The sequence below is a fragment of the Octopus bimaculoides genome, chromosome 5 (genome assembly GCF_001194135.2).
Source record: "Octopus bimaculoides isolate UCB-OBI-ISO-001 chromosome 5, ASM119413v2, whole genome shotgun sequence".
In the NCBI taxonomy this organism is placed as follows: domain Eukaryota; kingdom Metazoa; phylum Mollusca; class Cephalopoda; order Octopoda; family Octopodidae; genus Octopus; species Octopus bimaculoides.
Genome location: NC_068985.1, coordinates 26,687,580 through 26,699,856, shown reverse-complemented (window position 1 = coordinate 26,699,856; position 12,277 = coordinate 26,687,580). Strand labels below are relative to the sequence as shown.

General features: G+C 34.9%; 2 protein-coding genes across 3 annotated transcripts in view; one reads left to right on the top strand and one right to left on the bottom strand.

Moving 5' to 3' along the window:
• The window catches only part of LOC106874379 (transgelin-3), a 32,272-nt gene extending 28,366 nt beyond the window's left edge, over window positions 1–3,906 (top strand). The window contains exons 4-6 of the mRNA XM_014922094.2: window positions 1,624–1,682; window positions 2,893–3,115; window positions 3,510–3,906. Of these exons, the coding sequence (XP_014777580.1) occupies window positions 1,624–1,682; window positions 2,893–3,115; window positions 3,510–3,575 (348 nt within the window). The 3' untranslated portion in view covers window positions 3,576–3,906. The remainder of the gene's footprint in view (window positions 1–1,623; window positions 1,683–2,892; window positions 3,116–3,509) is intronic.
• Window positions 3,907–7,113: 3,207 nt separating this feature from the next.
• Window positions 7,114–12,277, bottom strand: part of LOC106874394 (serine-rich adhesin for platelets) — a 46,284-nt gene continuing 41,120 nt past the window's right edge. The window contains exon 8 of one of the 2 annotated variants that reach the window (XM_014922126.2): window positions 7,114–10,888. In XM_014922126.2, coding sequence (XP_014777612.1) covers window positions 10,038–10,888 — 851 coding nt within the window. In that variant the 3' untranslated portion in view covers window positions 7,114–10,037. The remainder of the gene's footprint in view (window positions 10,889–12,277) is intronic. The other variant, XM_014922118.2, reaches the window with a different exon arrangement.

Below are 12,277 nucleotides of genomic sequence, written 5' to 3'. Positions count from 1 at the left end.
TCATCATTATTATCATCATCATCATTATTATTCAGTAGTTTTATTTTTATAACGTGCTTTCACTTCACTACCGAGCGCAGCTCTGTGTGCCTTGAGTATGTGCTGTGGTTTGCAGTGATGCTCGTATGGTTACTGTATTAAAAGTGTTTTGCGTAGGATGTGTGCAGTGTCCAGTAGTGCAATTTTCTGTATGTTATATATATATTTGTAAGTCCTGGTGTTTTTCTTGTGTATTTGTCTGAATATTTTTTATTATACCTAAGGCACCTACTATGATAGGAATTGTTTCTGTTTTTAGATTCCACATTGATCTAACTTGTCTATAGTATTCTCTCTTTATTTTCTCTTTCATTTGTGTGTGTTGTATCGTATCTAGTTCATTGATTCCTAAATATTTGTATGTCTGGCTTTAGTTTAAATCTCTTATTTCATTGGCTTTATCTAGTGTGATGTTGCTACTCTTAACTAGTTTTCCTCTTTTCAAGGTTGCTTTGGCACATTTTCTAAGTCAAATTTCATACCTATTTCATTGGTAAATTCATGTACTGTCTGTAGTAGTGTTTCCAGCTGTTTATCATTTGTAGCGTATGGTTTTAGTTCATCCATATATAAGAGGTGGCTGATTGTTTTGCCGTAACATTTGTATCTGCATCCAGTTCTATTTAGCATGTCAGATAAAGGTGTCAGTGCCCAGCAGAAAAGGAGTGGAAAGAGCGTGTCTCCCTGGAATATTCCTCTTCTAATGAGGATGGCTTTGGTTTTCACAACTCTTTTGTTTGGAGCTGTAGCATTGTCTGCCGTTTATTCATAGAGTGTCTTATGTATTTTATAATTATTGGTACTTGCTTGTTCATGGCTAGTGTTTCGAGGATCCACGTGTGGGGAATACTATCAAAAGCCTTTTGGTAGTCAATCCAGGCCATACTGAGGCCTTTCTTCTTTCTGTAGCTGTCTTCAGTTATAGCTTTATTGATCATTAGTTGATCTTTACAGCCGTATGAGCCCTTGCAGCATCCCTTCTGCTCTTCTGGAAACAGGTTGTTTTCTTCCAGATGCTTGCTCAATCTCTACGATATTATTGCAGTAAAGGCTTTGTAAATTGTAGGGAGACAGGTTATTGGTCTGTAGTTTGTGGTTTGGGGGTACGTACGCTATTGCAGCCACCATTTATCGGTGTTCCCTACCCCTGGCAGATGACACCTTTGCACCACTGAGTCGACGATCCTCCAATCCAACCTAGTTGTGGCTGCTTGGGTAGTCGTTGCTGGTGAGGGTTTTACGAGGTCGGAGTGCAGATCCACATCAACCTCTCATATGACACGCAGAGGAAATGTTGGGTCTATTTTTTAGCATGCCATCCCCACACAGCATATTCGTATATTTTAATGTGTGAGTGTGTATGTGTGTGCGTATATATGTGTTGTTTGTTGAAACTACTTTCACATATATAATTATAAGTATGTGTCCGAGTGTGTAATAGAACAAAAGTGCTCATTGAGTAAAAAAAACTTATTCAAGTTCAAGAACAGGAACACTCGGAGACAATGCTTAAACTTGTATTTATTTAACTACTAAACTAATATGTTAAATCATTGATATTTTCAATTCTATCGTAATTTTCAGCCCGGATCCTCAATGCAACAAATCCATTCTTATCTTCAAGATGGAACTAACTTATGCCGGTAAAATATATATATTTTTTAATTGTACTTTATTCAAATAGTCTATTTAAATTTATTTGGGTCTTATTAACATGAACGAAGAGAATATCTTCATGCTATCTATTCCTTTGGTCTGACTATACTCACTGTAGGAACAGAAGTTATAAAAATAAACTGACGAAATGCACGTCAGTTGTACAGGGTTGCAGGTGTTTTACACAGTGTACTTCGTAACACTGTTGTGTCTACATTTTATGGCTTGGTCAGAGGAAGTAGCACAAGACTCGTGACGTTTTTCAGGCCTCTAAAATAGTAAATGGAAAGGTGAGAATCACTCAGCAGAGTGGACTTTGCGAAAGGGATCTGTGGGCTAGGTGGTGACGTTATGTCGAGCGCTGTTTTTACAGTCAAATTGACTCCACTGTTAAAGATTAAGTATCTTAGTTAATGAAATATCAAGCGTCGAAGACAAGGAACAAAACCACCGAACATTCGGTTAATTTTATGAATCCATGGGGACTCGACTACTCCGCGCCGTGATCACTAGTTCATATCTAGTCACTAATACCACATCGTGATCGTGACAAGGACACATAGATCTCAACGGCCTAGTTCATCTAGCAACACAAACCAGTGGTTAATATCATTTTAGTTATTCCTCGACGCATAATTAACATTTGAATACTCACGGCATAAAATGTTAACATTAACGTAACAACCAGATATGTTATAGAATGAATGTATCATTCTTTTCGACATTTCGTCTGTCTTTACGTTCTGAATTCAAATTCCACCGAGGTCGACTTTGCCTTTCATCCCTTCAGGGTTGACAAAGTAAGTACCTGTTGAACAGTAGGGTCAGTGTGATCGACTTATCCCCTCCGCCGAAATTGCTGGGCTTGTGCCATTAATTTGAAATCATTTTTTACAAATGAACTTTGGAGAGATAGATTGGAAAAATGGTTACAGCGTTAGAAAAATACTTCACAGTATTTGTTCCGGCTCTTTACGTTCTGTGTTCAAATCCCACCGAGGTCGACCTTGCCTTTCATCTGTTCAGAATAGATAAAGTGAAGTACGAATCAAATCGAAGTAATTGACTATGCTCCTCACCTCAAAATTGCTGGCCCTCAACCTCAATTAGAAATAATTGAAACAAATAAGCTTAGAAATGCACATATATCATATATTCTTACTGTTCAAATATTTATAGGTGACATTATTATTTCAGACTTATCAACAGGTTGCTGGAAGCTGAAGGCAAACCCGCCATCAATTTCTCCAAGAACGTGAGGTCCCCCTTCATTGCCATGGGCAACATCGAGACCTTTTCGAAAACTTGTGAAAGTTATGGCCTCAATAAGGAAGCTCTTTTCCAGAGCAATGACTTAACTGAAGGCAAAAAAGGACCGTTCCTTAATGTCATCAACTGCCTTCACTCTTTAGGATTTTTGGTAAGTATTTTTCTATTCTGTTTCATTTACACTTATCTTGAAAAGACGAAAAAGTTGTATATGAATTCATTAACATAAACTGGTTTAGCTCCTTTACTCATGAAGTATAGTGAATGTGAATATGGTTGTAATGCTGTCTCATCTCCAATAAAATTTACGCTTTCTTAAATGAAAGCTTCAAATTGCTTTAAATTGTTTTCTTTTCTGGAGAATAATTCTCTCGTGGCTGGGAGGTTCAGGTCTGATTTTTCGTATTCTAAACTGCATTCAAAAGAAAGTTTATTGAAATACACAGTTAATCATTCTTAAACCACTCATTCTGCAGTGATTTACTCTAAATTTCGCACCAAATATTCCTTCATTCTGTGTCAGAGTTACTTTTCTTCTTTTGCAGGCCAATTCCAAGATGGTTCTTCCAGCTTACACTGGTCAGCAGACAAAATACATGGAGGATGATTAAACGCCAGCTCTCTAGTTTAGTTTCTTGGGAGCTTAATCAATAGCTGAAATCCTTAGTGGACATACTGCTTCGTCGAAAACATTCGCCAAGTTACCATTATACTCTTATTTAAAGGCTCTATTCACACAAACATACACATTGCAATAGCCTCAAATTGTCTTATCTCTCTTATTACATATTAAGGTAACTCCTATAATTAATAGAAATATATTGCAGATACAACATACACTTCTTTTTATTTTCCTACACTTTCCAAATAATGAAGAATATTTTAACTCTGGCAATCGATGTCACTTAAAGCCTATGAAAATAAATTTACTTAAAATCTTCACCATGTTGTTATTTAAATCTGTTCCATACAATCTTTTTATCGCTTTATTTTGTTTATACCACGACGAAGAATTAAATTTGAATCATCAAACTCATTTAAAACAGTAACTTCCGACTTGGCAAGATCTGTATCAAATTTCATTAAATTTCGTTCCATTGTTTTTTTGTACTTGCTGAGACTGGAAGACGTGGCAGTGTCCATAGCCTTTGCAAGCCTTTCCAAACCGGTGAGAATTGGTTCCATTAATGTTCCCCTTGTATTTTTGTAAGTCAACGAAAATATGAAGGTGGAGAGAATTCCAGAGGACTGACAAAAGATAAGTAGGACGGGAGTGGCCTGAACCGAGCCAACATCAAGAAGTAAACCCCATTACTAGCGGTCGAAAAAGCAGAGAGAGGAGACAATACACTTGTAGGAAATAAGCTAGAGCATGTCTGTGTGTGACTTAATGACCAATCAACAGAGTAGCCTTTTTTCTGGCAGTGATCTACGATGTTTGTGGACACCAACAACAGTAATGTCTCATATGTGAGAGTAATACACCGTGTGAGAATCTCAGCTGAGCTTTGTAAAATAATAATTGTTAGAGAATGAAGTATCTTATAGATCTGAAGAGAAAAACTGGTCGCTGGGAATTGATCCTGGTTACGTTAAGGATGTGTTTTTGCCAAAACATACCTTCGGAGACTCAACGATTGAAGTAATTTTAAGAGCTCTAGCTGAGTGTGGTGGCACAGTGTAGATGTAGCATGTATTTTGGCCGCCAAAAGTTTGCCTGTTATATAATATCAACAGAGTGAGTGATTTCTTACATAAGCCGAGGACCTTTTTGTTTCAAGGAGAGCATGTGACATTCATATATTTCTCAAGAATATTAAAAATGTTATACTGTGCTACCATTCCTCACCTCTTCTCCTCTACCTTCTATTCAACTCATATTTACCACCGACCACCTTTTCACTCTTGTTCATCATTTTTCCCTGTCTCTGCTCCTATGCAACACATCCAGCTATAGACACCATTCCAACGGAGGCACTGAAGCACAGGTGAAGCTCAGAGTAACAAGAAACCAACTCAGCCAAAATACGAATATTAATTTCTACTGTAGTATCAAATATTCTGTCTTCCAACAGCCAATGCGAAGCCGATAAACCATCATCTTTTAGCGTCCATCTTCTATACTAGCATGAGTTGGACCATTGACATGGATTTTGGTTCAAACATAATAGAATAGGTACATTACAAGTTGTAGAATAATATAGAGAATATGCTGGATATGGACAACGGAATGGTAACACTGAATTTAGAAAAAAAAATATTCATCATCATCATCATCCTTTAACGTCCGTTTTCTATGCTGACACCAGGTTCCAGTCTGATTTGGTCTGGTTTCTACGGTTGGATGCCTTTCCTAACGACAACCACTTTACAGTGGCACGAGCGCTTCTACGCGGCACTGGTACGAGTGCTTTTTACACGACATTGGCTCAGGACTCTTGCAGGCCAATCCCTTTCGCCAGAGGATGCGGCTTTAACACTTCTGCTGTGGAGGACAGGTCTTCTTGAATACAGCAAGGCACTAGGTATCCCAGTCCTTTATCATCTCGTCCGAAAGATTCAGCGGTCTGAGGTTGCCCTTCAGTACTTCGTCCCATGTCTTCCTGTGTTGCCCTCTTGCAAGAATTTCATCCCCTTTGAGTGAAAGACATTTCTTCATGGCGCTATCAGCATCCATCTGCATCACATGACCTAAACCAGCGTAGTCTTCCCTCTTGCACGCGGCATATAATTCCTCTTATGCCTAACTTCTCTCTCTCAATACACAAGCACTCTGTCGCACATGTAAATTTACATTACACATCCAGCCAAGAATATTGCTAAATATGTCAGACACTGGAAGAAAGTCAGAGGTTAGAATGGCCAAAGCTTCGTGACTAACAACCACAGTGAGAACACAGGTCTCAATGTATCAATGTGTAATAATGTTTCATCTAAGGAAAAATTTGACAAAAAACTACAATTTAACCACATGGTACCCTCTCGAGGGTTATTAACACAAAGGGAGGTAACTATCTCCTCACAAGGTGATGCAGGATTAAAAAACAGAATTTGAAATCAAAGAAAATGAAAAGATACAAAGAGTTCGCATATATAAATATATAACTAATTTTTTTTATATCCCTGGCAAAGTTTCATGACAGTTAAATAAACTAATGGGAGTGATAGTAAAAGATCAGATAAATAGATACTAATTACAAATGTGATAGTGACAGTTGGTAGGGCTGTTTTATATTCTTGCATTTGGATATATGATATAACAAAGCAGGAGTAGTAAAGTAATGTATTCACACGATGTACTTCGACTACTGCTACGCAAGACTCCGAACGCCGTTATTTATAAAGAGTAACAATTATGTTACTCTTTATAAGAGTTCAACGAGTCCATCTTTTAATCGCACAGGGGTGTTTAATGTGTATCACTACAACAAGTTGGTAGATTGTCAGCTAATAAATTAAAAGTTTTGTAGTTCACATTCTGTCACAAACACAACGCAGTTATTCTACCAACAATAGAATAACTGGCCTTCGTGCCGGTGGCATGTAAAAGCACCCACTACACTCTTGGAGTGGTTGGCATTAGGAAGGGTATCCAGCTGTAGAAACTCTGCCAAATCAGATTGGAGCCTGGTGTAGCCATCTGGTTCACCAGTCCTCAGTCAAATCGTCCAACCCATGCTAGCATGGAAAGTGAACGTTAAACGATGATGATGATGATGATAACCATCTCTCACTAGACCAGTTCATCTAACTGTATTATGAGAAAGGTACGTCTCAGTAATATAGGGAGTAGAAGCTTGCAGTAATGAACTTAGGTTTTCCTACAACCCATTGTACTTCACTTGGAATTCTTTAAAAAGAGGGATATTTCTGTGGCGTACTGAGGACTTAATAAGTTGTTGTTTAGCCTTGAATCAATCTTGACTGAGTGGACTTTTGATCAAAAGGGTTCATGCTTTCATCATCCTGTCTTTGAGATATAATGTCTCCAGGATTACTTTATACTAGAGACAGGTTTTCTCTTTTTAATACAGTAGGGTGCATTTTGAAGGAGAATTTGCAGCTCAATTTAATAAACAAAGAGTCATTGAAGTTTGATTTTGCTTTTCTTTTTAATAATTAACAAATTATAGAGTAAAAGAAGTTATGAGAGCAATTATAATTTATTCACTTTTTTGCTTCAATTTGAAGTAACGAAACATTTCAGAAAACAAGAAAAAGGTGTTCATATTGTGAATATCAATATAACAATAACATTATGGAAATTGATTTCAGATAAACTGTTTGTAAATACTGGCTACCAAGCAAAACAGAAAACTGTAATATAGAAATTAAGTGTATGGAAATCTTTACAACAGGATACTTTGTAAATACAACATTGTGCAATTATCATGAATGATGGTAATCAGATTTTATTACTTTGATATACCTTATATAATTTCTCTTTTTTACATCCATTTGTCAATACAAGCATAGATGGATTAACAAATTCTCTTTCAGATATTGACATGAATTAGAAGACTTGTAGTTTTCAATTTGAATGGTCTTTTACCGTATACCAAATCATTAACATGAAGAGGTAAAATGTTCAACAAATATTTATACTAGCCATATTCCTAGTATGAACTTATAACATTTCATTCAATATAACATTCATAGATTTTATAATTAAATACATAATTTTATAATAAATATACAACACAACCATACCCACACTGTTGAATATCAGAGCTATCATATAATTTCAAATTCAAATCTTCCAACCACAACAGTCAAAAAACTAGGAAACTGAAATTATCCAACTTCTAAATTGTGTAAGATAATATCTGAAAGCTTTCGTGAGAATGCTAAGAAATAAAATAATACCTAATGAGCTTGAAATAACTCTTCATTCTATTTTCAAACTAGGTACAACTAATATATATCTATTTGTATTGAGGTCAGCTTTCTTAAAATTCTAGTTGTATTCAACTTCAAAGACATTGTGTTTACATGTACAAAAGCTGTCTTCTAGTAAAAGCTGAAGACATAATGTCATTTAACCCATCAAAACATTTATGCATAACCACAGATTTCATCAACACATCAGCATTTAAAAGAAGTTCAAGAAACAGCACTTCAGCTCAGACTCAAAGCCAAAACAATGTTCCTCAGCTTTACAGTGCCACTGCAATTCACATTAATAAATTTTACCTTTCTATAGAGCCAATCTAAAGTTAAGTTGACTGGTCCAGGAAAGATAGTATTTAAGTACAAGTAAAGGAATATATGCTGTTAATCTTTTGGCTTGTAAGCTGGCATCCTACAGACCAAGCCATTTGCAACTCTTTATTAGAAGTATACCTCATACCAAAAGATAAATTTCTACAAGAATGATATCACATAAATCAAAACTGATGTCAATTACTTCTTTTATCTTTTACTTGTTTCAATCTTTGAAGCCTGAAGGGTTTTAATTGAATGAATCGACCTCAATACTTATCTTTTTTAAGCTTGTACTTATTCTGTTGGTCTTGTGTGCCAAACTGCAAAGTTATGAGATTGTAAATAAATAACAAACCAATAGTGGTTGTCAAGTGGTGGTGCAGGACAATTGCAAGCACACACACACACACATATATGATGGAATTCTTTCAGTTTCTGTCTACCAAATCTTTGGTTGGCCTGGGGCTATGGTAGAAGGCAGTAGCCTAATGTGCTACACAGCAGGTCTGAACCCAGAACTATGTGATTGGGAACCAAACTTCATACCACACAGCCATGCATAAAAAAAGAAACTTGCCTGAAGATATCCATCAACCAAAAATTGCTAAAACATTCAAGCATTTCAAACTAACTTGCAATCAAAATAGCATTTCTGTTTCCAGGAAACAGAAATGCTCTTTTTGAAATAATCACTCTCACAGAAAAGATATAAAGTGTAATTTTGAATATTTGACCAAGAGGAATCTTTAGTCAGAATTGAAGAGCTAGGAGATATAATAAATAGTATGATACTATATAGTACTGCACAGTACATAGTATAATATACAGTTTGATGCATATATGAATTAGCTTTGAATTAACATATTAAAATTAATTTTTTAATGTTTTCCTTCTGCACAGTGATTCTGATAACAAGAGACTCTTTAGCCATTGTTGCAAACTCCAGCTTTTGCACTTATGAAGTTTTGATTAAAGGAAGAAAGAAAAACATAACCCATTCTCATTTCGTTGTCATACACAACCTGCCAGCCATTAATAAATTCTCAATAAATAAGAGTATAATTAAATCAATAAGATCACCAGCTAAATGAATTCATAAAAATTAGTGATATATACAATGCTACAATCATCTATTAAAATCAAATACTTTACAACATAAAGAGAGTAATATCTATAGTATCATTTTGCAGAAAAATATTTTCTCATTTTATATTGGAAAAAATATTTTTCAAATAGATCATATTCGTTAATTTCATTAGAATATCATAGTGTGGTTGAATAATACAGAATTATAACTATTTCAATATAATTATATTCAATTTCACTTTCTAACATGAATTTTTCTTATAGCTTCAAAGTTTCAACATTTTCCTCAAAGCAAAGAAATTCCATCACTATTAGAAATTGTAAAAGTTACAGAAATAAGTTTGAAGGCAATACTTGTCATGTCTTTGGAAGAATGATGTCATACTCCTTCCTCCATATCAGAACTTACTCCCAAACAACAGACACTGACACAAACATACAAGATATCTTAACAGATTGATTTATCATGTCTTCTCTTTAACCAGCATTTCAGGCCAACATTATAAAAAATCTAATCTGACCCTTTATCAATAAGTATATAGACAGCATAAATGTTATGGTTGCATCAGACTTATTAACTTAATCTGACCTATAAAGAATTATAATTGTTCATAACAAGTAATCAAACAAATTTTGATATAACGAAAAAATAACTGGATTTTTGTTCCTTCAATGATGGATGGATAGATGGATGGATGGATATAACATGAAAATAAAATGTTTATCGTGGACTATAGTCATCACATTCAGAATACTACATTGAGTTTTTCTAATTATTTATGCTACATAAAATGACAGTCATCCCATGAAATAGTTTCAATACAATTATTGACTTTTAATTGGTCATGTAAATCACCTGTGTTGGTATCTGGATTATTGCAAGAGGCAAGTGGAATATCAAATAAATTGCCAAAGTCAGATTCAAGAATGTTATTGCTTGTGCTTGTCGAAAACATAGATAACTTTTCAGGACCATCTTGTTTGGTAGTAAAGTTATTCTGTGAAAATGACTTCCTTGACAATATATTAGGTTTTCTACGAGAGTAAATTGAATTTGAATCTAAATTAGATAAAAATGTTTGGTCCTCTTCCTCAGTTAATTCTGGAAAACTACTGTCTAAAGAACTGTCACAAATGTTTGGCACTGAGGTTACAGATGGTTTTTGAGTAAGAGGTAAAGAAGAAGACATTATGTCTAAACTGGTGTTCGAAATAGATTGTACTACTTTAGGTCTTAGTTCTTTGTTCAATGAAAATGAATCTTCTATAACAGAGGAGTCTAGTGGATTCATTTCCTTCAAAACAAATTTTTGTTTACGCCGATTCTTCTTATTAGCTGGAGGTTTCTGCTCCTGAAAATTATGATCTGAGAGTAAAGATTTCTTTGTGGTTGTGTTCAAATTCATATTTGCTTTAAGACACAAACGTTTGCTGCTATGTTGCTCAGCCGTTTCTTGAGGTAATGACTGTAGGTATTCTTCAGCCAAGTTTTGAGATTTGCTGAGAGAATTTTGGTCAAACAATAAAAGATCTTTCACTGAAATTTGGTGATTATTTGATGCTGGTAAAATTGGTGTGGAAGTAAGAGGATAATTTTGTGAAGCTGGTATTTCAGTGTTTGACATTAAATTACCTGAAAATATAGAAAATATTAAAAAATATCAGTATATACAACCAACTAATAAAATCAATACAAAATAGAATTGAAAATATAAATGTTTCTGCAAAAAAAATTTTTTAAATGCAAAGCAAAATTGAAACAACTTCACATTTTAATTTCCATATTAATCTTAGCCATAGATCTGAATAAACGTATTATAAATGTTAAAGGAAATTTTTTAAGAGATAACATTAGGTAATACAAACGATATTGAGTAGATCGGCAAAAATTATGAGAAAATGTTTAGTGATACTGAGTTATGGCCCTTTATATTCTTGCCTATCATTCTGGGCGAGGGAAGTCAATAAAATAAATACTTGTCACGTACTGTGACAATATAATCAATTGTTTCTAAGTACCTGTTATGCACTGGAGGTCGTTGTAATTGACAATCCCCTTTCTCTCCAAAAATTTTCAAGACTTTGTGCCAAGAGTAGAAATAATTATAAAGGCAGCAAGCTGCCAGAAACGTTAGCACACCGGGCGAAATGCTTAGCGGTATTTCGTCTGCCGTTACGTTCTGAGTTCAAATTCCGCCGAGGTCGACTTTGCCTTTCATCCTTTCGGGGTCGATAAATTAAGTACCAGTTGTGTACTAGGGTCTATCTAATCGACTTCCCCCCCCCCCGCCAAAAAAAAAAATTCAGGCCTTATGCCTAGAGTAGAAAAGAATATAATCAATTATTCCCTAGCTTCAATTTTGAAGCCTTGTAACAATGTCTGGAACCAACATTAGATTAGAGAGAAAGAAACTCCTTCAGAGGAATGCACAAGTCAGTGGACTGTTATGAGAAGAATGAAAATCAGTGCAAAATGCATGACTGAGAAATTAAAATGGTGAAGGAATTGTGAGTGGTTAGACAGTATGGTACATCTTCAACATTCAGAATTACTTTATTTCTTTTACTTATTTCATTTATAAAATAATATTGATTAAGGACATTAATGACAAATCACCTATAAAATTTATACACCAACATTTAAAAATGTGCAAATCTGTTCAGCTGATTGCAGCATTTAAACAAATAATACAGTTCTATATTTAAGAGATGAGGAATTTATGTACATTATTTACATTTGACAGATATTTATCCTCATCTTGTTTGTTGCTAACACGGCTGATATACCCACCACCCTTCATCAGGTGGGGAAATTTAGAACCTATTTTCTCATTCCTAAGGTATTTTTCAATGTTGTTGTTGTTCTTGTTCTTATTATTAATTATTATTCAGGTCACTGCCTGGAATTGAACTCGGAATCTTGGGGTTAATAGCCTGTGGAAAATTATGGAGTGAATTTTAGGGCTTTTAAATCTAATATTTTCCAATCCTGGTTCTATATGCTATTCATATCTGCATTCAG